Raw genomic sequence first — 27,300 nt, 5'->3', positions numbered from 1 at the left:
ATCGCCCACTGGCCAGGGGACCAAAGGGCCCGCCTTAGCTTCCCCACCTGGGCTTGGGGGTGCAGGAGGCCCGAGCGCAGGGTCCCGGGGAGCAAGGGTAGGCTTTATTGTCTTGTCTGCACCTTGGGGGCGGGGCGCACACCCGGGACTTGCAGGCCCGGCATGCTTCGCGCTCCACAAGGGTGGTCCCTGCCCCAATGCCTTGGCCCGCTCTGGCCAGGGCCCCCACTGGGAACCGCGTCCCCACGGGAGATCCGGCTGGCTCCCCGGGGTTCAGGAGTCCCGAGTCCTTGGCCAGCGCGAGGCTGTGGGAGGCAGTGGGACCAGGACCTGCTCCAGGTTATCCGCAGCGTCGACCACACGCAGGTGCGCAAGCCCCAGGAAGGCCTCGGCCGAGATGCTTGTCATGTGAAGCCTGTTGGCCCTGTGCCGACAGGTGAACGGGGGGGACAGTGACAGGGGCGGGCCACCAGCGTCATCGGTCAGTTCAGACCCTTCCCTGTCCCTCACCTGAGAAAGAGGGCGCGCAGGCGGGGCGTGCTGAGGAAGGCCTCGGGGCCCACGTGGCCGATGCGGTTTCCCTGCAGGTGCAGCTCCTCCAGCGCCTCGGGCAGGTCGGGGGGCACAAAGGACAGGTCGTTGTAGCTCAGGTCCAGCACCTGGCGGGTGGACAGGGTCGCGGTGACCCCGGGCCCTGGAGCACCTAGTGCGGCAGCCAGCCTTGGGCCCTTACCCCGCTGAGCTTCCTGCTCCACCCACTGAGGAGCAGCTGGTGCCTGATTCAACAAGTCGTGAACATGCAAAGACGGGGTGTTCTCTATGGTCTTCCCTACCCCCCCCCCAGTCTCTTTCCTTCCTTCCTTCCTTCCTTCCTTCCTTCCTCCCTCCCTCCCTCCCTCTGGTGTGGTTTTTTGAAGTAGGGTCTCACTCTAGCCCAGGCTGACCTGGAATTCACTCTGTAGTCTCAGGGTGGCCTCGAACTTACTCCGATCCTCCTACCTCTGCCTCCCGAGTGCTGGGATTAAAGGCGTGCGCCACCACGCCCAGCCCCTTTTTTTATTTTTATTTTTTTTAAGACAGTATCTGGCTATGTTGCCCCGGCTGGCATTTAAACTCACAGTCCTGCCTCTGCCTCCCAAGGGCTGAGAGCACAGGTTTCTCCGCGATGCTGGCTCTCTCATCACCTCCCAATGGTTGTCTGTCCTACAAGACTTTCTTTTCTCTAGTTCGCATGTTTGGGGTCAAGGAGGAGGGATACTCTATGCCCAGCTGTTTTGCCAGTACCCAGCGCCCACAAACATCCTCCGCGGAATGGGGAGTTCTCGGGAGTTAGGCTAGTGGGGGACGGACGGGGTGGGGTGCTACCGGAGTGCGGAGAGGTGGGGACCCCAGGATCTGCCCTGTGCCACGCAGGCTGCGCACATCGTGCTCCGGAGCCTCCCAGGGACTTGGAGCCTGGCCAGCGTTGGGGTGGGGTGCCCCTCCGGGGGTCAGCCCAGAGCGGTGGTCGATGCAGCTAACCCCTGACCTGGAGCGCCTGCAGCTCGTGCCAGGTGCCGGGCCCGATGTCCCCCACGCGGAGCCGGTTGTGTGCCAGGCTGAGTTCCCGCAGCTGGCCCAGGCCGGCCAGCTGCTCGGGCTCCAGGCCCCGAAGCTGGTTCCTCTGGAGCCTCAGGGCGCGCAGGCCGCCGGGCAGGCCCGCGGGCAGCCGGGTGAGCCGGTTGCCCCCCAGGTCGAGGCAGCGCAGGGCGCGCAGCGGGCGGAAGGCGCGGCGGTGCACGCGGGCGCTGGCCAGCAGGTTGTGCGCCAGGTTGAGCTCGCGCAGGCGCGGCGCGGCGGCCAGCTCGCGGGCGCCCAGCGCGGACACGCGGTTGTGCGGCATGGCCAGGGCGCGCAGGCGGCGGGGCAGCGCGGGCGGCACGCGCTCCAGCCCGTTGCCGTAGAGGTGCAGCGTGTGCAGGCGGCGCAGCGGCCGCAGCGCCCCGGCGGGCAGCCCCGAGGGCCCGAGCGCGTTGTGCTGCAGCAGCAGGTAGCGCAGGCCCCGCGCCCCGCGCAGCCGCGCCGCCTCCACGCGCCCGATGCGGTTGCGGCCCAAGTGCAGGACGGCCAGGGTCGGCGGCAGGCCGGCGGGCACCGTGGCCAGCTCGTTGTGCGACAGGTCCAGGTACTCCAGGCTGCGCAGCTCGCTGGTGGGTGGGGAGAGGGGGTGGGCGTTTGGACAGGTCACTCCCAGAAGGGCGTCCCGGGTGGCTCAGCGGAGAAGGCGCTTGCCTGCAAAGCCTAAGGACCTAGGTTCCCCCCCCCTCTTTCTCCTTGCAAATAAATATATAATTAAAAAAAAAAAAGCGAGTCCAGAGGCTGGAGGGATGGCTTAGCAGTTAAGGCACTAGCCTGAAAAGCCAAAGAACCCAGGTTCGACTCCCCAGGACCCACATAAGCCAGATGCACTTGTGTCTGGAGTTCCGTTCCAGCCGTTGGAGGCCCTGGTGCGCCCATTCTCTCTCTCTCTCTCTCTCTCTTTCTCCCTGTTTCTCAAATAAATAAAAGTAGATTTTAAAAAGCAGCAATGGGGCTGGAGAGATAGCTTAGCGGTTAAGCGCTTGCCTGTGAAGCCTAAGGACCCCGGTTCGAGGCTCGGTTCCCCAGGTCCCACGTTAGCCAGATGCACAAGGGGGCGCACGCGTCTGGAGTTCGTTTGCAGAGGCTGGAAGCCCTGGCGCGCCCATTCTCTCTCTCTCCCTCTATCTGTCTTTCTGTCTGTGTCTGTCGCTCTCAAATAAATAAAAAGTAAAAAAAATTTTAAAAAAAAAGCAGCAATGCCAGGTGTGGTGTGTGCCCCACGCCTTTAATCCCAGCACTCCTACGAGGATCGCCGTGAGTTCAAGGGCACCCTGAGACTGCATAGTGAATACCAGGTCGGCCCCGGACTAGAGTGAGGCCCTACCTCGAAGAGAAAACACACACGCGCACACACACACGCACAAAGCAACAACAAAGGAGGGGATTAAAGGTAGTTGGAGTTTGAGCCCACTAGTGACTCAGCATGACAGTGCCCTGGCCTACCTGAAGGTAGTAGCATCCAGGCCACCATCTGTCAACTTGTTATACTGGAGGTGGAGCTCACGGAGCCGGGTCTGGCAACACAGTGCCCCTTGGGACACTTTGGAGATGAGATTGTTCTGGAGAAGGGGGAAAGAGAGTGAGACGGAGGGTCCGGGGGGGGGGGGGGGGGGGAGGGCAGCGAGTAGCCACAGGAGGCTCTTCAAGTCTCTGCGAGTTTATCTTGCTTCTGTAAGGCAATGGGCAGAGAGGTCTTGGCTTCTGGAATTCTGGGGTGTATGGGGTGGGGAGCGGGTGATTGGGACAAACGAGAGTGATGAGATAAGAAAGTGACCCACGGGCCAGAGGTGAGGGACCTGAGCCCAGGCAGGGGTGCAGGACTTGAGGGTACCTGCAGGAAGAGCCGCTCGAGCGAGGCCGGCAGGCCGGGTGGCAGGTCGCTGAGCTGGTTGCTGGAGAGGCTGAGGGTGGTGATGGCCTCGGAACCCCGGAAGGCACCGGACGGCAGGCCGCTGTTGCTCAGTACGTTGTTGTGGAGGTAGACCGACCTGCGGGGAGCGGGGGGGGGGTGGGGTGCAGGGGGGTCCAGCCGGCACAGCCTGCGTCTCACTCGCCTCTCGGCCGCCCCCCAACTGCTGTCCCCTACCCCGCTTGGGGCCAGCCCCAGCGCCTGTGAGCGTCACAGTGAGAGTCTGGGTGAGTGTGCAAGTGTGAGTGAGTGTGCACGTGCAAATCCATGTGTGCATGTTGCTCCAGGTTTTATTCATTTATTTGGGAGAGAGAAAGAGGCAGGTAGAAGTCGGGCGTGGGTAGGAGGATGGCTTTGAGTTCGAGGACACCCTGAGACGACATAGTGAATTTTAGGTCAGCCTGGGCTAGAAAAGCTTTTCTTGAAAAGCCAAGAAAGAAAGAGAGAGAGAGAGAGAGGAAGGACAAAGGAAAGAAAAAAGAAAGAAAAAGAGGCAGGTAGAGAGAATGGACATACCAGGGTCTCCAGCCATTTCAAACATGCTCCAGATGCATGTGCCACCTTGTGCCTCTGGCTTATTCGGGTACTGGGGAATCGAACCTGGGTCCTTGGGCTTCATAGACTAAGCCATCTCTCCAGCCCATGCCCCAGTTTTTTTTTTTTTTGTTTGTTTGTTCATTTTTATTTATTTGAGATTGAGCGAGAGAGAGAGAGAGAGAGAGAGAGAGAATGGGTGCGCCAGGGCTTCCAGCCACTGCAAATGAACTCCAGACGCGTGCGCCCCCTTGTGCATCTGGCTAACGTGGGACCTGGGGAATCGAGCCTTGAACCGGGGTCCTTAGGCCTCACAGGCAAGCGCTTAACCGTTAAGCCATCTCTCCAACCCCATGCCCCAGTTTTAACGGTGTTTGGGGCTCTGGCTCCCTATGCAGGCCTCCAGCTCAGGACTGTGCCGCGCGCGCACACACACACACACACACACACACACACACACACACACACTCCGAACCTCCCAGAGCAAAGCAGAGTCGCCCCTTTGACTCCCTCAAACGGAGCTAAGCGCAAGCTCCCTTCCCCCACCCCCTTCGCGGACCAGGCGCCTTACGTGAGCGCGGGCTTGTCCCTGAAGGTGAGCGGGAAGATCTCCGCCACTTCGTTGGCGGCCATGTCCACAACACGCAAGGAGTGCGGCAGGAACTGGGGGGCCACCGAGAGCTGCGACGGCGAGAACACTGGGGTGCTGGTGCCTGTGCCCTTGCCTCCACCGTGCACCCAGGATCCCCGAGCTGGGTGACCCCCGGGGGAATGGGGGCCCAGGTTCACACCCTCCTCCTGGGGCTGTGGGCTTGCCTTGTTATGAGCCACGTACAAGTGCTGCAGCTGGGTGAGGGACTCGAAGGCTTCATCAGGTAGGCCTGCGGGTTGGGTGAGGGGATCCCAGGCTTGGGGAGTGAGGGTACCCCAGGCCTGGGGCTAGATCTGTGCTTCCAGCTGCCCCAGCGCTGAGGGCCGGGGACTTCAGACACTTCCACAGTCACCGTGTCGTTGTCCTCCCCCCCCCCCCCCAGCTATCCTTCGTTACTCAAAAGCCACAGCCCCCAGCCTCTCAACCCTTGAATTTCCACTGCGCTCAGCAAAGGGCAGTTCTGGGAACCACCGCGGAGCTGCCCGCAGCCAGGCAGACTGGGACTCGGTGCCTCCCTCCCCCGCCGAGAGCCCTCACCCTCCGAGGAGATGAAGTTGCCATGCAGGTCCAGCGTCTGCAGGCCACTGAGGCGGGACAGTTCATTGTAGGGGAGCTCCTGCAGTTGGTTGTTCTGTGGGGAAGGGACATTCACACTGGAACCCTCGACCCCCCCGTGCCCAGCCCTGAGCCATCCGGGATGTGGCTCGTTAGCAGAGGATTGCCAAGCACGCGCCAGGCCCCAAGTTTCATCAAAACACCCCGTTGCCCTGACCCCTAAACCTTGCAACCTCCAAGACATTGGCCAAGAACCCCATCACCCCAAAACCAGTGTGTCCCACTGTGAGCGCGTAAGCCCTTTTACAGGCCACCGGATTTGAACCAGGGCTTTGGCACATCTCTGGGCTCACTTCCTTCTTGTTTTTCGAGGTAGGGTCTCACTCGAGCTCAGGCTGACCTGGAATTCACTATGTAGCCTCAGGGCGGCCTCGAACTCACAGCGATCCTCCCACCTCTGCCTCCCGAGTGCTGGGATTAAAGGGGTGTGCCACCATACTGGGCTTATTTCCTTTTTAAAAATATTTTATTTATTTGTTTATTTGAAAGAGAGAGAGGCAGAGAGAGAGAGAGAGAGGGAACAGAGGCAGTAGAGCCTGCAGCCATGGTAAGCAAGCTCCAGATGCCCATGCGCCCCCTTGTGCATCTGGTTTACATAAGTTCTGGGGAATCCAACCTGGGTCCTTAGGGTTCACAGGCAAGCACCTTAACCACTAAGCCATCTCTCCAGACCTTGTTTCCTTTTTTGTTTGTTTGTTTGTTTGTTTGTTTCAAAGTAAGGTCTCACTCTGGCCCAGACTGATCTGGATTTCACTGTGGAGTCTCAGGGTGGCCTCGAACTCCCGGCGATCCTCCTACCTCTGCCTCCTGAGTGCTGGGATTAAACCGTGCACCACCACGTCAGGCATGTTTCCTTTTTTAAATTTATCTTTATATATTCATTTGTGTGTGTGTGTGTGTGTGTGTGTGTGTGTGTACATGAATGGGCCAGAACCTCTTGTAACTGGATACTTGTGCCACTTTTTCTGTCTATCTTTTTTTTGTTTGTTTGTTTGCTTTTTTCGAGGTAGGGTCTCACTCTGGCCCAGGCTGACCTGGAATTCACTATGCAGTCTCAGGGTGACCTCGAACTCACGGCGATCCTCCTACTTCTGCCTCCTGAGTGCTGGGATTAAAGGTGTGCGCCACCACGCCCGGCTTTTTTTGTGTGTGTGTGTGTGTGTGTGTGTGTGTGTGTGTCTATCGTACGTGGATGTCTTGGGACTTGAACCTGGGCCAGCAGGCTTTGCAAGCAAACACCTTTAAGTGTAGAGCATCTCCCCAGCCCCTCTTTATTTTTCCAGACAGGGTCTCACTATGTACCCCACATTGGCCTAGAGCTTAGGTCAGTGTTCCTGCTTCCGCCTCCCAAGTACTGGGCTCAGGTGTGTGTGTGCCCCCCACACCAGACTCGGAACCCTGAAGCCCTCCACCCCGGCACCCCACTGTCGGCCCCGAACAATCCCCTCACTGCCAAGATACGCACACTCCACACGCCGACGGTCTCCCAGGAGCATCCCCTCACTGTTACCCGTCACCCCTACGACCCTTGCGGCCCCCCCCAACCCCTAGCACTCCCCACTCCCGGCATCTCCACTCCTGCCCTGGCCTTGCGTGGGTGGCAGTCCCCCAGTAAGGCCAAGCCCGTGGCACCGACCCTCATCTCCTGCCCCCGGCCCGCCCCTGCCCCATCCTGTCTCTTCAGTTGTCCCCTACCTGCAAGGAGAGGTGACGAGCAGCCTTGGTGATGTTGCTGGGGAACACCCACAGGTCCAGGCCGGCGCAGTCCACGGTGTCAGCGCGGGGACAGGAGCAGCGCTGGGGACAGGCCGGCGGAGGCGGCTGCAAGCTCTCACCCAGGTGCGGGAAGGTGGGGTCCTCCATGCTGGGTGCAGGCCTGGGCACCCACAACAGCCCCAGCAGTAACACGCCGCCCAGCTGCTGAGTTGGAGGGAGGGCTCAGCTCATTCCCCGGGCTGGCCCTGGGCTCACCATGGCGACGACAGCAGCATCCCCTGTTCCGGGACGGCTTGGCTGGCAGTAGCCAGTGGGCAGAGCTGGGCAGGCCCCACCCTTAGACCCTCCCTTGCCCACCTTACCATAGCCAGCCCTGCTTCTGCCTTTTGCTCAAGCGGCCGGCCAGGGCTTGCTCATGCACGCCAGGCAGTCATCTCCTGGAATCCACTGTGACCACAGCCTTCCATCTCTCGGCACGGGCCACCCCCCCCAACACACACACACACATATACACCCTTTTCTCCAGGGACGATGGCGGGGGTGGGGGGGGGCGGCGGGGAGCGTGCCCTGACAGCCGGATGGGGTGGCAAAGCTGAACCAGCCCAGCGCCTCAACCTCCCTTGGTTCCTCCCCACCACCGCCCTCGCCCCAACCACCTCAGCTCTGTTTTCATCCCTTCAGCTAGCCTGGGCTGGGCCACAGGGACCAGGAATGTTTGAGGAAGAAAAAAAGAAAAAAAAAAAAAAAAAAAACCCTAGATTTGCACTGTCTGGTATTTGAGCTGACCACAGGCAGGAGGAACAGGGACACGGATGGAATGGGGTGGCTTGGGAGAGTCCCCAAAGGAGCTGAGGACAGCAACAAGGGGGTCAAGGGACGCCTAGAGTCGGCCTGCCACTGTGGAGACGCTGGATCCGGGGCCAGCCCAGCCCCTCCTCCCCTGCCTCACTGGCAGCCACACACCCATGACCCAAATGACCAGGGCTGCCTCTGGGAGGAAATTACACGTATTCAAGTCGCCGGCCTGATGGCTGTGTGAGATGGGCGGAGTGCGATCCAGTCCAGGTTTGAACCTGGACTCAGCTGTCTCTCTGTGGCCCAGGCTGACCTGGAATTCACTATGGAGTCTCAGGGTGGCCTCGAACTCAAGGCAATCCTCCTACCTCTGCCTCCCGAGTGCTGGGGATTAAAGGTGTGTGCCACCATGCCTGGCTCTTAAAAAGTAAATTTTATTTATTTATTTGAGAGAGAGATGCTGACAGAGAGAGAAAGAGAGAGAGAGAGAGAATGGGCGCACCAGGGCCTCCAGACACTGCAAATGAACACCAGACTCATGAACCAGCTTGTGGATCTGGCTTATGTAGGTCCTGGATATCGAATATGGGTCCTTTGGCTTTGCAAGCAAATGCCTTAACCACTAAGTCATCTCTCCAGTCCCCTACTTTAAAAAAAAAAAAAAGGGTTTGGAGCAACTTTATTAAAGTCAAAGAGGAGGAGAAAGTACAGAGAGCTCCTGCACATTGAAGGTAAGAGGGAGCCAGGCATGGTGGCTCACGCCTTTAATCCCAGGACTCATGAGGCAGAGGAGGATTGCCATGAGTTCAAGGCCACCCTGACATTACATAGCGAAATCCAGGTCAGCCTGAACTAGAGTGAGACCCTACCTCAAAACACACACACACACACACACACACACACACAGAAGGCAGGAGAGGAAAGAGCCCAACTTCTATGTTATTTGGAGCTGGAGAAATAGCTTAGTGGTTAAGGCACTTGCCTGCATAGCCTAAAGACCAAGGTTCGATTCTCCAGACCCCACATTAGCCAGATGCATATGGTGGTGCGTGCTTCTGGAGTTTGTTTGGAGTGGCTGGAGGCCCTGCCATGCCCATTCTCTCTCTCTGTCTTTCTCTCCCTCTCTCTCTAATAAATAAATGTTTCAAAAAAAAATTTACAAGTGGGCTGGAGAGATGGCTTAGCGGTTAAGCGATTGCCTGTGAGGCCTAAGGACCCCGGTTCGAGGCTCGGTTCCCCAGGTCCCACGTGAGCCAGATGCACAAGGGGGCGCACGCGTCTGGAGTTCGTTTGCAGAGGCTGGAAGCCCTGGCGCGCCCATTCTCTCTCTCTCTCTCTCTTTATCTATCTGCCTCTTTCTCTCTGTGTCACTCTCAAATAAATAAACAAAAATGAACAAAAAAATTAAAAAAAAATTAAAGTATGTTGTTTATTTATTTGAGAGAGAGAGAGAGAGAGAGAAAATGGGCATACCAGGGCCTCTAGCCACTGCAAACTCCAGACGAATGTGCCATCTTGTGCATCTGGCTTATGTGGGTCCTGGGGAATCGTACTTGGTTCCTTAGGCTTCACAGGCAAACACCTTAACCACTAAGCCATCTCTCCAGCGCTCACATTGTATCTTCGTCACATACTCACAGGCTGCAGAAGGACCCCACAGGCCTTGCACCGTGGCACAGTCATCAGGGGCTGTGGTTCTCTTTTGTTTTGTCATAGGTGTCACTGTGTGGCTCAAGCTGGCCTTGAACTTGAGATTCTCTTGCCCCAGCCTCTGGGTGCTGGTATTACAGGTGTGCGCCACCAGACCCAGCTTTTACTTACTTATTTATTTATATTTGATTTTTAAAAATATTTTTACTTTATTTTATCTTTAAGACAAAGAGAGAGAAGGAGAGAGAGAGAGAGAGAGAGGGAAAATGGGCAATGCCAGGGCCTCCAGCCACTGCAAACAAACTCCAGTGCATGCACCACCTTGTACATCTGGCTTATGTGGGTCCTGGGGAATCGAACCTGGGTCCTTTGGCTTCGCAGGCAAGTGCCCTGAAATATTTTTTAAATCCTTATTTTATTTTATTTTTTTGTTTTTGTGTTTCAAAATAGGGTCCCACTCTAGCTCAGGCTGACCTGAAATTCACTCTGTAGTCTCAGGGTGACCTCGAACTCACAGTGATCCTCCTACCTCTGTCTCCCGAGTGCTGGTATTAAAGGCGTGTGCCACCACACCTAGTCCTAAATATTTATTTTAGAGAGAGAGAGAGACAGAATGAATTGGCATGCCAAGGTCTCTAGCCATCGAAAGCAAACTCCAGTCGCGTGCACCATCTTGTGTGCGTATGCGACCCTGCACACTTATGTCTGTTTGTTGAGTGTCTCACGTGGGATCTGGAGAGTAGAACATGGGTCCTTAGGCTTCGCAGGCAAGCGCCTTCACCGCTAAGCCATCTCTCCAGCCTCACTGCCAATAATGTGTAGTGGGAATGGTGGGGTTCCCTCATGCTGTATTACTTTGTCTACTTTGCATTACTGTAAGAAGACACATGGGGCTGTGGATAAGTTTGTAGAGAAAAACAGGGGCTGGAGAGATGGCTTAGCAGTGAAGGCGCTTGCCTACGAAGCCTAAGGACCCATGTTCTACTCTCCAGATCCCATGTAAGCCAGATGCACAAGGTGACAGAAACATGCAAGGTTGCGCATGTCCACTAGGTGGCGCACACATCTGGAGTTCGACTACAAAGGCGCGTCAGTTCTCTCTCATTAAAAAAAAATAATAATAATTAAGGTGCTTGCCTGCAAAACCAAAGGACTAAGGGTTGATTCCCCAGTACCCATGTAAAGCCAGATACACAAGGCTCCACATATGTCTGGAGCTCATTTGCAGTGGCTGAAGGCCCTGGCGCACTCATTATCTTCTCTTTCTTTCTTCCTTTTCTTTCTTTATTTGAGAGAGAGAAATAGGGGGAGAGAGAGAGAATGGGCATGCCATGTCCTACAGCCACTGCTAACAAACTCCAGATGTGTGTGCTCCCTTGTGCATCTATCTGGCTCATGTGGGCACTGGGGAGTCGAACCTAGGTCCTTTGGCTTTGCAGACAAGCACCGTATCCACTAAGCCATCTCTCCAGGCCCCATTCTCTTTCTATCTACTTCTTCCTTTCTCTCTCTTAAATAAAACAAATATAATAATTAAGCCGGGTGTGGTGACTCACACCTTTAAACCCAGCACTCGGGAGGCGGAGGTAGGAGGATCACTGTGAGTTCGAGGCCACCCTGAGACTCCAGAGTGAATTCCAGGTCAGCCTGGACTAGAGTGAGACCCTATCTCGAAAAACCAAAACCAAACAAAAAGAAAAAAAAAATAGGGAGAACGGGTGTGTCAGGGCTGGCATTGTGAACAGATGCCTGCTCCACTTTGTGCATTTATGTGGGTGCTGGGAATGGAAGCTGGGTCATGAGGCTTTGCAAGCAAACATCTTTTTTTTTTCTGCTTTCCATCCAACTTTATTTCACCTTTTCTAGAAAACACCTCCGTAATTTCACAATTAAACAAAAACAAACAAACAAAAAATTTTAAAATCCAGGACATAAGTGATCCTGTCATTGGTTACAAACACAAATCTCCTTACTCCTTTTATCCAGGTTTTGGTCTGGGGCCAAGGATCTGTCCGTCCTAGAGACACATGCTAGGTAAAAACCCTGGGGGCGGAGCAGGTATCCCATACCTTTGCCTCCAGAGGGAGCACAGGGATTTCAGGGGGTGGCTCAACAGACGAGGGCTGTCACACGGTGCCACCCCTTCCTATGCAAGTATCCCCAGAGCACTTGAGGCTCTGCTGCCCTGTGCCCACTGGGTAGTCACTTGGCCAGTCTGAGACCCAGAGCAGCTCTGGAGGACAGCATGACCTTCCGGCCAGAGGGGGTAACTGAGATATGGTCGGTGCTTTGAGACCTTGGGAACCCTTAGAAGGGCTGGACACTGGCCCAGGGAAGCAGGTGGGCTGGGGGTGTTCCCGGTGATGCTCGGGAAGGAAGACGGGGGCCCTCTGGGCTGGGGCTGAAGCTCTGCTTAGGACACCGAGACTGCATGCCACCGGTGCTTCTGTCCCGCGTCTTGGAGTGTGCAGAGGTGAGGCTGCAGCCCTAGAGGATTGTTGGCCTTCCTGGGGACGGGACACAGGGCCACCGAAGGGCACGGGACACCTGCTTCCTCCCAGCTGCAGGCAGTGAGCCAGGAGCAACGGCTGGGCTTGCTCTTTTCCAAGGGACTGAGGGAAAGCTTCGGAGACAGGGGTCCCCCAGGAGGGTTCCGGGTCTTTTGGACAGACAGACTGGAGCAGGGATGGGGTGAGGGACCTGGAGAAGAAAGGCCAGGCCTCCCAAGTGTGAACTCACATCCTGGGAGCAAGCGACAGAGAAAGGGGGGTCACAGCCGGTCGTCTCTCATACCTTGGTCAGGGCGCAAGCGTAAGACAGCAGAGTGGGGGGTGGGGCAGGGTTGGCGGGGCCCACGGTGGGCATACTGGGCCTCAGGCCTGGAAGCTGGGCTGAGTGGAGGAGGGCGAACCCTGCCCTGGGCAGTCGGGACCCAGAGTGGCGGCGAAGGCCATGGCCAAGAAGAGAAGGCAGCTTGGGCCACACACACATCTTGGGCACCATGTCCTCTGAGCACACACCATCCCTTTGTCTTTGGCAAAAGCTCTTTTTTTTTTTTTTGTCAAAGTTCAAAGAGTTGATCAAGAAAAGGAGAGGGGGGCTGGAGAGACGGCTTAGCGGTTAAGCGCTTGCCTGTGAAGCCTAAGGACTCCGGTTCGAGGCTCGGTTCCCCAGGACCCACGTTAGCCAGATGCACAAGGGGGCGCACGCGTCTGGAGTTCGTTTGCAGTGGCTGGAAGCCCTGGTGCGCCCATTCTCTCTCTACCTGCCTCTTTCTCTCTTTGTCTGTCACTCTCAAATAAATAAATAAAAATGAACAAAAAAAATTAAAAAAAAAAGAAAAAGAAAAGGAGAGGAAGGTTCCACGGGAGGTGGCAGCCAGGGGCAATGGTGCAGCTCTGGAAGTGTTGGTGCTGACTGAGGAGAGCCACCCGAGGACTGGACTTGGCCCACAGGTGATGGCTGGGTCCTGGGATGCAGATACCCTCTGAGCCATAAGAGCGCGGAGACATCTTAACCCCCCGAGCACAGGCCGTGAAGGACCACACCCAGTGCATACATACATACAACACATGGAGCTGTGTTCCAGGGCAGCCTGGCCAGGGGCCTCCAGGACACAAGACGGTAAGCCCAGAGGATGGCAGTTGTGTCCACATGTGGGCATGGACACCCAGCTGGAGCCTCCTGAGGGAGGTCTAGGCTGGCAAGCAAGCATCTTTAACTGCAGAGCCGTCTTTCCAGCCCTTTCTTTGGTGGGGGGGGGGTTTTTCGCAGTAGCGCGTCACTCTTTTTTTAAAAAAAGTTATTTATTTATTTGAAAGAGAGAGAGAAAATGGGCACACCAGGGCCTCCAGCCACTGCAAATGAACTCCAGACACGTGCGCCCCCTTGTGTATCTGGCTAACGTGGGTCCTGGGGAATCGAACCTGGGTCCTTTGGCTTTTCAGGCAAGCGCCTTAACTGCTAAGCCATCCCTCCAGCCCATACCTGTTGTGTGTGTGTTTAATTTTCATTTGTTTATTTATTTAGTGTCACTCTTGCTCACCTGGAACTCACTGTGCAGCCCCAGGCTGGGATCCTACCTCAACCTCCTGAGTGCTGGGGATCAAAGGCCTGGGCCATCAAGTCTGGCTGCAAGGCAATTTCTTAACACTGTGGACCAAACTGCTTGCCCGCTGGCAGACTCATGTCCTTGTGGCTGGAATTTATTTACCTGGAGTGAGGGAGCCATACAGTGGTTAGTGGTTCCGTTTCATGCCCTTTCCACAGCCCCACAAAAGTGTGCGTATAAATTGAAGCTAACAGGGCTGGAGGTATTGCATAGTGGTTAAGGCGTTTGCCTGCAAAGCCAAAGGACCCAGGTTCGATTCCCCAGGACCCACATTAGCCAGCTGTACAAGGGGGGAGCAAATGTCTGGAGTTCATTTGCAGTGGCTGGAAGCCCTGGCACGCCCATTGTCTTCCTCTCCCTCTTTCTCTGTCACATAATAAACAAATAAATAAAACAAAAATAATATTAAATTGAAACTGTCATAACTAACAATGCTTTTGTTGTACAGCATTTTCCTCTGGATATATGTAACAGGAAGCCATCTTTTTTTCCTCTCAATTTTTTTTTAATTTTTATTTATTTATTTGAGAGCGACAGACACAGAGAGAAAGACAGATAGAGGGAGAGAGAGAGAATGGGCGCGCCAGGGCTTCCAGCCTCTGCAAACGAACTCCAGACACGTGCGCCCCCTTGTGCATCTGGCTAACGTGGGACCTGGGGAACCGAGCCTCGAACCGGCGTCCTTAGGCTTCACAGGCAAGCGCTTAACCGCTAAGCCATCTCTCCAGCCCTCCTCTCAATTTTTATTAACATCTTCCATGTTTATAAAAAATATCCCACAAGCCGGGTGTGGTGTTTAATCCCAGCACTCGGGAGGCAGAGGTAGGAGGATCGCCGTGAGTTCAAGACCACCCTGAGACTACAGAGTTAATTCCAGGTCAGCCTGGACCAAAGTGAGACCCTACCTCGAAAAACCAAAAAAAAAAAAAAAAAAAAAAAAAATCCCACGGTAATACCCTTCCTCCCCCCACTTTCCTCTTTGAAACTCCATTCTTCATCATATCCCCTCCCCCTCTTAATTAGTCTCTCTTTTATTTTGCTGTCAAGATCTTTTCTTCCTCTTATGATGGTCTTGTGTAGGTAGTGTCAGGCATGGTGAGGTCATGGATATCCAGGCCATTTTGTGTCTGGAGGAGCACATTGTAAGGAGTCCTACCTTCCTTTGGCTCTTACATTCTTTCTGCCACCTCTTCCACATTAGACTCTGAGCCTTGGAAGGTGTGATTGAGATATTACTCAGTACTCCAGTCACTTCTTTCCAGCACTATGATACCTTCTGAGTCGTCCCAAGGTCACTGCCATCTGAAAAGAAGATTTTCTACCAAAAGTGAGAGTAGCATTAATATAAGGGTATGAATATTAAGAGAAGTGTTTACTGGGTAGTTTGATAAGCATAGTATATACATTTATCCAGACATCAGCAGACGTTACCATCCTAGGGCTCATGACTACCCATTTTAAGTTTTCAGTATCAGGGATGTGTTCCCTCCCATGGAGCGGGCCTCCAGTCCAATTAGAGGGTAGTTGGTTTCCATGATGACAGACGTGCCACTATTGCACCTGTTGGTTCATTTGGCCTGGCTGGCCAAATATAAGGCTTGCAGTGTCCACTGCTGAGTATCTTCACTGGTGGTATCTCTTTCTCCCATTGAACTACATGTAGAATGGATTCTTCCACCTTTCTGTCAGCTGGTCTATGTGGAGGAGGTTATTAGCTCAGTTCCAGCAGGATTTCTCAGTGGCCTTGCAGCCCAAGTATGTGGAGCCTTCAGCAGTAGGGTCTTACCATCAATTCCTGGTGGGAAACCAAGGGCCTCGGCAATGGCCTGTAATGTTTTGGAGGCATCAGGAACCTCCCTGGCCAACAACTCACTGGAAGGTAGCACATCCCTGACACCAAAAATTTTCTAGCAACAATCTGCGGCTCCCGAGTGTTCTATTGTCCAAAAACGGAGGATTCCATATGATTTATTTATATCCACTTAGATTTTGATTAGCCTTCCCTCCACCTTTCCTTTACTCAATCTCTTCCCCTGCCCTCACTTTGGGCCTTTTCACCCCCGTTAATCTATTCTTCTAATTGCATATATACAATACCATCCTATTAAATACCCCCTCTCTTCCTTTCTCTTCCCTTTATATTCCTTTTTTAGCTTACTGAGTTTTTTCCTTCTCACACAGAAGCCTAATCATCTGTAGCTAGGATCCACATTTGAGAGAGAACATGCAGGGCTTGAGGAAGCCATCTTTTTTATTTTAAATCTTATTATTAACAACATATTTCATATGGATACATCATATGTTGGTACCCTCTTTTCCCTCGTCCCTGCCCCCATTCCACTGGGGACCCTCCACAGTGGGGATGCTGGTATTCTCTATGGGGTTGTGGGTTATGCCTTGTGGGAGCAGTCAGTTATTTTTTTGGGGGGGGGGTGGGAAAGCCTGTGGGTATGATGTCTCAACCTGTTGCTCTGATGATCTTTCCAACCCCCACTCCCAGGAATCCATCTTGACATAAAGTGTTCTGGCTAGGTCGCTGTATAGCAACTTTGGAGCAGAGATAACTGCTCCTAGCCCCTAGCAGGATGAGGAGGGGAGTGTCACAAGACCCTCACCTGGAATTCCAGCTATTCCCCCTCCCCTCATGCCCTCCCTCCAGCTACAAGTGATCTTGGGGGAAACGCTAGCTCCTGTAGGAGCCCACCTCCATGATGCAGCTTCCGTCAGGTCACCGTCCAGGATGGGGGGGGACTGAGTGGTGATTCAGTTGTCCTGAGGCACCCGTGCCCCTGTAAGTTAACCCCCTCAACCCGTGCTCTGTAAGTAAGCTCAGTAAACTCACTGGTTCACCCAACCTGGTTTTGGTGTAATCATCCTTTGGCCTGTTTTCTGTACCCTATCTGGGGTGAATACACGGGTGTCCACATCTCCCTAGGGTGAAAGTTTCCTGTTGTGGCATTCAGCACACCCAATTCACCCAGCATCCTAACGCTGCGGCACGGAGCGCTGGATGAATTCCCACCCCTGACAACAGCCGGAGTTGGTGTGCGTGTGTCAGGTGTAATGCATGTGGATGCACTTTCTTGGCGCCCCCCCATGTGATCTTGTCTGTCTGTGGTGTTCGGACCAGCATGTCGGGTGTCCTGCTCCACGGCTCTGCTGACTACTGCTTTATTTGAGCCAGACTTTCTTCCTCATCCTAGAACTTGCTAGGTTGTTTTGTTTTGGTTTGGTTTTTGAGATAGGGTCTTGCTCTTGCTCAGACTGACCTAGAATTCACTATGTAGTCTCAGGCTGGCCTCAAACTCATGGTGATCCTCCTGTCTCTGCCTCCTGAGTACTGGGATTAAAGGCATGTGCCACCATGCCTGGCTTTCTTTTTTTCCCCTCCAACTCTGGCAGTTCCCTGGTTTCAGCTCCCTGTGAGTCTGCGGCTGTAGATGCCCATGGCCACACCCAGCTGTTTATGTGCGTTCAGGAGATTTGAACTGAGGCAGTCTCAGGCACCATCAGGTTCTCATGCTTGTGCAGGAAGTGCACTTAGCCGCTGAGCCATCATACATATATATATATATATATATATATATATATATATATATATATATATCATATATATATCATATATATATATACACATACATATATACACACACATATGTATATATACACATACATATATATATACACACACATATATATAATGCGTATATATGTGTATATATACATGTGTGTGTATATATATATGTATGTGTATATATACATGTGTGTGTATATATATATATATGTATATATATATATATGTATGTATGTGTGTGTGTGTATATATATGTATATATATATATATATATATATATATATATATATATATATATATATATATATATATATATAACTATTTGAGAGAGAGAAAAGAAAGAGGGAGAGAATGGGCTCCACCAACTGCAAAAGAACTCCAGATGTATGCACCACCTTATATTTATGTGGGTCTTGGGGAACTGAACCTGGGTCCTTGGGCTTCGCAGATAAGCACCTTAACCAGTAAGCCATCTCTCCATTATTATTATTTTTTTTTAAAGATTTTTATTTATTTATTTGAGAGTGACAGAGAAAGAGGCAGATAGAGAGAGAGAGGGAATAGGCGCGCCAGGGCCTCCAGCCTCTGCAAACGAACTCCAGATGCGTGCGCCCCCTTGTGCATCTGGCTAACGTGGGTCCTGGGGAATCGAGCCTCGAACCGGGGTCCTGAGGCTTCACAGGCAAGCGCTTAACCGCTACACCATTTCTCCAGCCCTCCATTATTATTTTTAAAATATATTCATTTTATTTGAGAGAAAGAGGCAGATAGATAGATGGATCAGCCACCTTGTGCATCTGCGTTACGTGGGTCCTGGGGAATCGAACCTGGGTCCTTTGGCTTTGCAGGCAACCGCCTTAACCACTAAGCCATCTCTTCAGCCATTATTACTTTTATTATTTCCTACATCCTTTCCTGGCAGGGATGCTCCCCTTCACCCAAACCAGACTGGGCGCGGAGTCCCTGGGGCTGGGAGATTCAGGTCCCCTTGTGGACCACAGGTTCCCATGGCTCCACCTACAAGGCCTGTCCAGCCTTCGGTTTCCATGGAAACCCAGCAGCCTCTCACCCCCCCCCCACACCCCCAAGAGGCGTCGCGAGAGCGTGACAGTCACCTCGGCCAATCGGCTCGGAAGTTCTCCGGGACGGGCGAGCGCGGGCGAGGCTTCCGATTGGCTCACCCTCCCAGCCAATCACGAGGCGCGGCGGCTTTGATGGACACGGGTAGCGGGAAGAAGCCCGGAGCGCGGGCTGCGAACCAATCAGAAGGCGCCGGGGGCGGGGCGCCGGGGCCGGTTGCTCCGGAAGTGGAGGGAGGGGGTGAAAATGGCGCCCAGCTCGAAATCGGAGCGGAACAGCGCGGCTGGGAGCGGCGGCGGCGGCGGCCCCGGGGGAACCTCGGGGAAGCGGGCGTCGGGGCGGCGGCGGGAGCACGTCCTCAAGCAGCTGGAACGGGTCAAGGTGAGGCCTGGCCGGCAGCGGCGGCGGCGACGAGGGCGAGGACGGGGAGGAGGACCGGAGGAGGGCGGGGGGCGGGGCGGGGCGGGCCCCGGACGCGGCCGGGGATGGAGGTCGGGGGCGGCGGCGAGGGGGGCCGGGAGCCGACACCCCCCACCGGGCTGCCGCACCAGGCCTTCGTTGGCACCCTCGGGGTGCTGCACTCACCCGGAGCCGGCCTGCACCTCCTTTTTCTTTTTTTTTTTTTCCAATATTTTATTTTTATTTATTTATTTGAGAGAGAATGGGCGCGCCAGGGCTCCCAGCCACTGCAAACGAACTCCAGATGTACGCACCCCTCCCCTTGTGCATCTGGCTTACGAGGGTCCCGCGGAATCGAACCTCGGTCCTTTGGCTAAGCCATCTCTCCAGCCCCACTCCTTTTTCTTCTGCACAGCCCCCTGCCCTCTGCTTCCCCGTCTTTCCCTCCCCTCCCCACAGCCCTGCCTCTCAGTTCTAGTACCTGAGCATGCTTCTGACAGTGAATGGAGAGCGAGTTTCTTTTCTTTTTAAATTATGTTAAATTTATTTATCTGCGAATGGTCACGCCAGGGCCTCACGGCCACTGCCAACGAACTCCAGAAGCATATGCCACCTTGTTCGTGGGGGGGGGGGGAATCGAACCTGGGTCCTTAGGCGGCTTTGCAGCTAAGCCATCTCCCCAGGCCAGAAGCAAGCTTCTTGAATGGCACCACGATCTTCTCCCTCCACCCGTCCCCCCCCCCTTTCTCTCTCTCTCTCTTTCTCTCTGTCACTCACACGCACACACCACACCTTCAGAGTGCAAGCTTCTGGATCGGGGAGGCCCTGTCTTAACTCCCACAGATGAGAGATGGTGGCCCTGGAGAGGAAAAGGGTGTGAAAACCCTTGTCAGGAGGGTCAGCAGTAGGGCAAGACTGTCACATGGTGGGATTGTGTCCATGAGGCCGGGAGCTGTGTCTCCACCTTCTGACTGGGAAGCTCTCTCTGATTGATGGCCAGTCTCCACCCTTAGACTGGCCGCTCCCTGGGTAGGGATTGTATTCTGTCACTTGAGAGAGTGGCTGGCAGGGCTGTCTCCTCCCCCAGCCGCTGAGAAAATGTGCTGGAAAGCAGGTTGAGGGGTGCTTCTCTGCCTTCAGGCTGGGAGCCAGCACCCCAGGCAGGCATGAGTGACTGTCCGTCCATCCCTCCAGTTGTTGGTTTGTTTTGTCCCCTCAGATCTTGGCTTGGTTGACATTTTAAGGCTGCATGAGTTCGATTGAAGGTGGCCGTCAAATGAAAGAGGGGTCTCTTGGGCTGGAGAGATGGCTTAGCGGTTAGGGCGATTGCCTACACAACCTTAGGACCCAGGATCGATTCCCCAGGACCCACATAAGCCAGCTCCATGAGGTGGCACGTGTGTCTGGAGTTCGTTTGCAGTGGCTGGAGGCCCTGGCGTGCCCATTCTCTCTTTCTCTCTGCTCCTCCTCAAATAAAATTAAAAAAAAAAGAAAGAAAAGGGGCGTCCCTTTGTAGGCCAGTGGAAGTGTAGTCCTCACGTCCCAGCTTTGCTTCATGGGCAACTTTCAGAAAGGTTGCCAGGTGGGCCAGTGAGGGCCAGAGTGACTGGGGTCCTTCCTCAGGGTGGTGATGCTGGATTTGGCAGGAGGGTCTCTGACCCTGCAGAGCTCTGACCTAGGGGTGACTGGGCCTCTGAGCACTGCTCAGCTTATGCCTTGGGTTGAGCTGAGAGGTCCTGGTGGCTTCAGGACTGCAGGTGGCCTCTGCCAGACCGTGCCTAAAGAGCCCCGGCTGTCCCTTCCCCAGATCAGTGGGCAGCTTTCCCCTCGCCTCTTCCGGAAGCTACCACCCAGGGTCTGCGTGTCCCTCAAGAACATCGTAGATGAGGATTTTCTCTATGCAGGGTGAGGCTGGGGCAAGGCCGGGCTGGGCTGGGCAGTGGTGGGGCCGGGTGATGGGCTTGTTCTTACCCAGCTGCTGTACCCCTGTGCCCGCCCACAGGCACATCTTCCTGGGCTTTTCCAAGTGTGGCCGCTACGTGCTGTCTTACACCAGCAGCAGTGGGGATGACGACTTCTCCTTCTACATCTACCACCTGTACTGGTGGGAGTTCAATGTGCACAGCAAGCTCAAGCTGGTAGGGACTCCCCCCCCCCCGCGCCCCGGGAGCTCAGGCATCAAGCCGAGCTGGCCCTTCACCTGGCAGGTTCCGAACCCTTTGGGTGGCAGTGGTACCCATGGGGTAAACCTTGTGAAGTTGAGCTTTGTGGTTCCAGCTGGGTAGGCCATGGTCATTGCGTTTGGCATCAGTGGCATCCGAAGGCAGTTTCGCATCTTCAGCTCAGGCCAGGGTGCAGTTTGCTCTCAGGACTGTACAGGCTGCCACAGTGGCTTTGGCCTTCTTAGCCCTGCGGGGAGGTGGGTGCCGTTACCGCTGGTTCAGCGTGGCCTCGGAGCTGTGAATCGGTTTCACGTGGAGGAGCTGGGCTTAGAGGTCCTGTGTCCAGTCATGTCCCTTCTGGCTTGCTGGGCTCCCATTCTGGCCCCGCCTGTCCGGCCTCTGGCCAGCCCCATGCCGACGCTGTGCCCGCCGCCTAGGTCCGGCAGGTGCGGCTCTTCCAGGATGAGGAGATCTACAGTGACCTGTACCTGACCGTGTGTGAGTGGCCCAGCGACTCCTCCAAGGTCATCGCCTTCGGCTTCAAGTGAGACCTGGGGTCGGTGGGAGGCCGTGGGCAGGGGAGGGCTGCTGCTGCCCCAGGCTGGGCTGGGAGGCTGAGGGTGCGCCAACCCCCAGCACCCGCTCCGCCAACGGGATGCTCATGAACATGATGATGATGAGCGACGAGAACCACCGCGACATCTACATCAGCACCGTGGCGGGGCCACCACGCGGCCGTTGTGCTGCCTGTCAGGACGCCAGCAGGGCCAACCCAGGTGAGGCACCGGAGTCAGACCTGCGGGGAACGGGTGGGTGCCAGGCGGTGTCGGGGCGGCTGGTGAGCTGCGCTGTGTGTGTGTTGCTGCAGGCGACCCGAGTGCACAGTGCCTGCGGCATGGCTTCATGCTGCACACCAAGTACCAGGTAGTGTACCCCTTCCCCACCTTCCAGCCCGCCTTCCAGCTCAAGAAGGACCAGGTGGTGCTGCTCAACACCAGCTACTCCCTGGTGGCCTGCGCCGTCTCCGTCCACTCGGCAGGTAGGTCACAGCCGGGGTTGCCGCCCCTTCTCCAGGTGCACCAGGGTGTTGGGGGGGGCTTTTCTCTGGCCACTTTGGGCACTGTCACTGCCTCCGCAGCTGTTGAGAATGTGCTTAGGGGATCCAGGAACTGGGATTCTAGGAATAAATTTTTGTTTTGTTTTGTATTTCAAGGTAGGGTCTCGTTCCAGCCCAGGCTGACTATGTCATCCCAGGCTGGTCTTGAACTCACAGCCGTCCTATCTCTGCCTCCCAAGTACTGGGATTTGTGGTTTGCAGCACCACGCCCAGCTGGCTTTGGCTGTTATGAGTGGCCTGTGGTGCTGGACAGCGCAGCGCTGCTGTCAGAGAGAGACAGGGGGGCAGTGACGTGTACCACACTTGCCCAGCATGTGAAAAACGCTGCATTCGGGTGTCACAGAAGGTCACAGGCACATTCTGAGAATTGCATCGTTGGGCCAGCTCTCAGTGTGTGAACTGAACTTACCGAGCACGTCCGTACTAACCTAGACAATGTAGCGTGCTGATACCTTGCCTGTGTCTCGTGTGAGCAGTCAGTCCTTTCCCGGCCGGTGTCACCATGCAGCACATTAGGGTGTGGTCAATGGGCAGATCTTGGGTGGCAGAAATGCCAGTGAAAGATCTCATGGTGTCCTTTAAGAGTGTGACGTGTCAGGGATGTTGTGGCAGATGCAGGCCATTGAGCCCATGGCTCTTCTGCCAGATCGATCCTCTGAGAAAGCCTTCACTGGGTCTGTCAGGGGCCTGAGGGGAGTCAGAGGCAGAGGAGCACCAGAGAGCCTGGAGCACATACCCTAGCTGGGCCCAGATACAGAGGAAGGCGGAGACCCCTAGCCACTTAGCACCCTCTGGGCTTCGTCTGGGTGCACGAGCTCCTCCCTGGGCTGCTTGTGGGGGCTCTCAGAGAGTACGGGTCATTACTGCTCCCCAGACACCCCACTCTCCCCCCTGCACACGCTGAGGCGCCTCTGGGCCCAGATGTGGGTGGTCCACACTGGTCAGGCTGGTAGTGAGGGCTAACTTAGTGTCCATGTGGCTTCTCAGTCCCCTGGACACAGCTCCTTGTCCTTCTTGAGCGCGGCAGAAGTGTTGAGTGGGTTTGGGATGGAGGACCCTGGGCGTCACCCCTTAGCACCGTAAGAAAACGTTGACTTGAGTGTGTTTGTGCGTCGTGCATGTGAGCGCACCCTCCCCGGGGTCTCAGATGGCTCCTGGGCAGAGGAAGCCTTGGAAGGGTCTCCTGTGGGAGAGGGAGGGGCTCCGGCTGCAGGTGTGCTGAGTTGAGCTGTGTTGACCCCTCCTGCCTCCACCTCTCCCCTTGTAGGTGACAGCCGTTTCTGCCAAGTCCTGTATGACCATTCAGCTCCACCTCCAGCCCCCGCCAGCCCCCCCGGGCCTTGGAGCCCAGAAGTGCCCCCCGCCTTCCCCAGCCTCAGCCCCGAGGCTGCCCCAACCCAGCCCTCCGGGGCCCCTGAGCCCTCACCAGCCATCGCCAAAGCCAAGGAGTTTGTGGCTGACATCTTCCGTAGGGCCAAAGAGGCCAAGGGTGGCACCTCAGAGGAAGCACGTCTACCTCAGGGTCCTGGGCCTTCAGGCAGCCGCTGCCGCCCACTCTTGGAACCCCCAGCCCCAAGCGGAGAGGTGGCACCCAGGGACAGTCCTTCCACAGCAGAAACAGCTGCTCCTGAGCCTGGCTACATCAACTACACCAAGTTGCACTACGTGCTGGAATCCAGGGAAGGGGCTGAGCCTGAGGATGGTGAGCTGGGCTCCCTGGGGCAGAGCGCCTCCTCCTCCCGGGGTCCCTTGGCTAACCCCCACCCCTTCTGCCCCCAGAGTTTGAGGATGACAAGATCTCCCTGCCCTTCGTGGTGACTGACCTCCGTGGCCGCAACTTGCGGCCCATGCGTGAGCGGACAGCCGTGCAGGTGGGTGTCCAAGGAGGTGGCCTGGGATCTGTGGCGTGGTTGGCACCATCCACTCCTGCCCTCTTGTCCACCTGTCCCAGGGCCAGTACCTGACTGTGGAGCAGCTGACGCTGGACTTCGAGTATGTCATCAACGAGGTCATCCGCCATGACGCCACCTGGGGCCACCAGTTCTGCTCTTTCAGTGACTATGACATAGTCATTCTGGAGGTGGGGCTGGGCACAGCCGGGGAGTAGGGTGTCCCTCTGTGAAGGCCTCTGCCACAGCTGTCACTGCCTGCCCCAGGTCTGCCCAGAAACCAACCAGGTCCTCATTAACATCGGTCTGCTGCTCCTGGCCTTCCCTGCCCCCACCGAGGAGGGCCAGCTCCGGTGAGTGGCTGGCAGACCTTGGGTGTGGCGCGGTGTGGGTGCCCGCTGGCGCTGCTGCAGGACAGTCTTGGCTCCCAGGAGCCACTTTCTCACCCTCTTCCTCTTCCCTCTACAGACCAAAGACCTACCATACCAGCCTCAAGGTGGCCTGGGACCTCAACACAGGCATCTTCGAGACCGTCAGTGTGGGGGACCTCACCGAGGTCAAAGGGCAAACCAGGTGAGTGGAGCCGGCTGGGCTGGGCTGGGCAGGAGTGGGCAGGCAGGGTCCCCCAGCTGCTCACTCACCCCACCCCCAGTGGCAGCGTCTGGAGCTCCTACCGCAAGAGCTGCGTGGACATGGTCATGAAGTGGCTGGTGCCCGAGAGCAGCGGCCGCTACGTGAACAGGATGACCAACGAGTCGCTGCACAAAGGTAGCTATTGGAGGCACCGCGGAATCTCGGGGGCGCAGCCCAAGGGGCTCACTGAGAAGCGGCTCCCAACCCTGCTTCCTGCTAACCCTGCAGGGTGCTCCCTGAAGGTTCTGGCGGACAGCGAGCGGTACACGTGGATTGTGCTGTGAGGGCCGCCGCCCCGCACCTGACTCCAACTACCTCCGCGGGCCCAGTGGACCGCCTTCCTGGGCTGGCCCGTCCCCGGCCTAGACCGGGACTAGTGTTAGGCTACGGAAGGGTCTGGTGGGTGGCCCCTGCTGGCCCCAGAGTCTGGACGCTTTTTTATTTATGCCTATTTAAGTTGGGAACGGGTAGAGGGAGGGAACCCCTGTCCCTCAAGCCTCCAGTGCCCACCTTAACCCCAACACACAGGGCCAGGTGCGGCTCCCTGTGCCGTGTCCCCTTTCCTGGGTAGATGTGGACCTCTTCCCTCCAGGGAGACCCAGTGCCCTGGCCTTCCCCCACCTGGGGTGGGAACCCCATGGCCCCCTACCCTCTTCCTCCTTTAATAAATGCTTCATTTCTGAGCTTGGCCGACGCCCCCTCAGCACCCATAAACCCGACCGCAGTTCTCGCCGAGCCCAGCTAGTCAGCAGTACGCAAAGCTCACAGCGGAATTTATTGTTTTAAGAAAGACTACAAAAAGGTAGAAAACAGCACACTAAACTACCACACAGGTGGACACTTTCACTGCTGGGCAGGGGAGGCCCTGTGGGACCGGGAGTGTGCAGGGCCACCCCAAAAGCTGTAGCACGTGGAGCACACAAAATAGTGATTTTTTTTTTTTTATACAATAGGCCAGATTTTCCTTTTTTTTTTTTTTTCCATAAACATCTATCACAGGTTGAAGACACTGAGAAAACGGGAACAGATAAGGCCATGATGGTTGGAAAAAAACCAACGAGTTACTGACTCCGCTCAGGCGGCGCTCACAAATCGCACAATAGTCATAGGGAGGGGTCCACGGCACAGGAGAAGCCAGTCTCCGGAGAAGGTTCTGTCACAAACCAGGAGGGCCCACGGCGCCCCTTGGTTCTGTGGAGCACCGGGTGCTGGCCGGACGGGCACGAGCACTGGCAGCCCCGCCGCCAGCCGGGTGCTCTCTTTGGAAGCTGGAGGCTGACCCTCCTGCCGCCCTCACCTCTCGGGCTGCGAGGGAGGGAGGCGAGGGCGGACCCAGCTCTGGAGAAGATGCCACACCCACGGTTTTAATTGCACTTAGACCAAGAAGAGGGGCTGCTGGGGAAGGGTCCCGGGGCTGCTGCTGACTGTGGGGGTCCCAGGTGCTGCCCACTCGGGCCTGCTGGGCTCAGGGCTGTCCTGGACAGGCTGTGCAAAGCCAGCGAGCAGAATAAGTTAACAGTTCTGCGGGGGGGGGGGGGGGCCTTCCTGCTGCCCCCTGGGGAGTCGGGAGGGTAGGGCTTCGAGCTAGGGGGATTTGGGGCCCGAGCTGGCTGCCCCGTGGGGCACCTGGGCACGGCGGCGGGTTCCTTAAGGCACGTCTGTGTCAATTTGCAGCTGCGGTTCCGCCCAGCCCAGCATGATTGTGCCGGCCGACCTGGGGGCGGGGTCCCGTTGCCTTCCCCGGCTCCCAGGCTCCCTCCGAGCCCAGGCTGCAAAGCCACAGAAGCTCTGAGGGACCCAGGCGGGGAGGGCGCGGCGGGGAGGCGGGTGGAGGTGGGGAGGCGCAGGCTTAGCTGGAGGGCAGCGCCTGCACGAAGAGGCCGCGCGCGTCCGTCCGGGCCAGCTTGGCGGGCGGCTCCAGGGCTTCAGGGCCCAGCGCGGGCGACTCGCTGCCAGCAGCCAGGGAGATGTCCGGTGGCAGCTCGTCTTCGCTCTCCTCCTCCTCTTCCTCCTCCTCATCTGGGGCACAGGGAGCAGGTAGGGCTCAACGACCCGCAGCCCTCCCCAGCCCCTAGGACGTGGACCCTAAGCAAGCTCGCGCCGCAACCTACCTTTGTCGGGGTCCAAGGGGTTCAGCGAGGTGGCTAGGTTGGCGAACTACAGGAAGGAGAGGAGAGAGAGGATGAGGGTCCCGGCGCCCCGCCCGGCAGCAGGCCTGCCCCGGCGCCTCCCCGCGCGTGCGCACCTCGCCCATGACGGCGATGGGGCTCTCGCCCTTGGCCTGGGCCACGCGGTGCTCCACCAGGTAGTACATGTACTCGTCGTAGAGCAGCCGGATGAGGTGGAAGGAGCCAAAGCTGGCCGCGCTGCGCAGCGTCAGGTCCCGGATCACCATGGAGCTGCGGGCGGCCGGACGGTCAGCGCGTGCTGGGGGCCACGCCGGCCTCCCCAGGGTGCACAGGGAGAGCCAAGGACCGCCCCCACCCCGCATGCGGCACCGCGGCGGCGACAGCGCCTTCCCCCAGTGCCATGCAGGCGAGGCCTCCCGCCCGCGCCGAGCGCGCACCTGTAGAAGGACCACTTCAGCAGGAAGAGCTTGGCGGCCTTCGGGAAGCCGGCGCTGCCCTGGTAGGGTTTGAGCACCTGGCTCACGACGCCGTCCAGCCAGGCCGCCCACTGCTCCAGCGAGTTCTGCTGCTGCAGCGTCACCTTGAAGTCCTGCTCCAGACGCTGCACGACGCGGTCCTCGCAGCGGCACACCCACGACGCCTGCTCCTGGGGCACCCGGGCGGCGTGGCAAAGGCATCAGCCTCGGCCCCGCGTGCCCCCGCCCCGCCCCCGGGC

The 27,300-nt window shown here is 56.6% G+C and overlaps 3 protein-coding genes across 3 annotated transcripts in view; 1 reads left to right on the top strand and 2 right to left on the bottom strand.

Annotated features, from left to right (window-relative positions):
- Nucleotides 1–82: 82 nt before the first annotated feature.
- Podnl1 (podocan like 1) lies at nucleotides 83–7,317 on the bottom strand. The gene is made up of 9 exons (XM_045139180.1): nucleotides 7,026–7,317; nucleotides 5,253–5,346; nucleotides 4,880–4,944; nucleotides 4,635–4,744; nucleotides 3,452–3,608; nucleotides 3,064–3,179; nucleotides 1,529–2,186; nucleotides 511–659; nucleotides 83–424 (listed from the first exon to the last, which is right to left on the bottom strand). The coding sequence occupies exons 1-9, from the start codon at nucleotides 7,191–7,193 to the stop codon at nucleotides 274–276; spliced, it is 1,668 nt and encodes a 555-aa protein (XP_044995115.1). The 5' UTR covers nucleotides 7,194–7,317; the 3' UTR covers nucleotides 83–273.
- An 11,185-nt stretch (nucleotides 7,318–18,502) lies between these two features.
- On the top strand, nucleotides 18,503–25,144 carry Dcaf15 (DDB1 and CUL4 associated factor 15). Its single transcript, XM_004672470.2, has 13 exons — nucleotides 18,503–18,637; nucleotides 20,463–20,560; nucleotides 20,658–20,793; nucleotides 21,255–21,361; nucleotides 21,454–21,593; nucleotides 21,686–21,856; nucleotides 23,202–23,636; nucleotides 23,714–23,805; nucleotides 23,886–24,014; nucleotides 24,091–24,176; nucleotides 24,292–24,396; nucleotides 24,476–24,591; nucleotides 24,685–25,144. Exons 1-13 carry the CDS (start codon nucleotides 18,503–18,505, stop codon nucleotides 24,738–24,740), a joined length of 1,806 nt encoding a protein of 601 aa, XP_004672527.1. The 3' UTR covers nucleotides 24,741–25,144.
- A 64-nt stretch (nucleotides 25,145–25,208) lies between these two features.
- Nucleotides 25,209–27,300, bottom strand: part of Rfx1 (regulatory factor X1) — a 36,407-nt gene continuing 34,315 nt past the window's right edge. Inside the window, 4 exon segments of the mRNA XM_045139151.1 lie at nucleotides 25,209–26,475; nucleotides 26,568–26,613; nucleotides 26,702–26,855; nucleotides 27,023–27,231. Coding sequence (XP_044995086.1) covers nucleotides 26,306–26,475; nucleotides 26,568–26,613; nucleotides 26,702–26,855; nucleotides 27,023–27,231 — 579 coding nt within the window. The 3' untranslated portion in view covers nucleotides 25,209–26,305.

This window comes from Jaculus jaculus, chromosome 21, assembly GCF_020740685.1.
Source record: "Jaculus jaculus isolate mJacJac1 chromosome 21, mJacJac1.mat.Y.cur, whole genome shotgun sequence".
Lineage (NCBI taxonomy): Eukaryota > Metazoa > Chordata > Mammalia > Rodentia > Dipodidae > Jaculus > Jaculus jaculus.
The sequence above is the reverse complement of the archived record's forward strand: the minus strand, read 5'-3'. Positions and strand labels throughout refer to the sequence as shown.

Excerpts from the sequence above, each read along its gene's own strand:
- Podnl1 (XM_045139180.1), bottom strand. The coding sequence starts at position 7,193 with ATGGAGGACCCCACCTTCCCGCACCTGGGTGAGAGCTTGCAGCCGCCT. Across the intron at positions 4,745-4,879 it reads TGTACGTGGCTCATAACAAG|CTCTCGGTGGCCCCCCAGTT; the intron begins GCAAGCCCACAG and ends TCGCCGTCGCAG. Across the intron at positions 3,609-4,634 it reads AGGGACAAGCCCGCGCTCAC|GTCGGTCTACCTCCACAACA; the intron begins GTAAGGCGCCTG and ends CGCTCCCCGCAG.
- Dcaf15 (XM_004672470.2), top strand. The coding sequence starts at position 18,503 with ATGGCGCCCAGCTCGAAATCGGAGCGGAACAGCGCGGCTGGGAGCGGC. Across the intron at positions 21,857-23,201 it reads CGTCTCCGTCCACTCGGCAG|GTGACAGCCGTTTCTGCCAA; the intron begins GTAGGTCACAGC and ends CTCCCCTTGTAG. Across the intron at positions 24,592-24,684 it reads CAACGAGTCGCTGCACAAAG|GGTGCTCCCTGAAGGTTCTG; the intron begins GTAGCTATTGGA and ends CTAACCCTGCAG.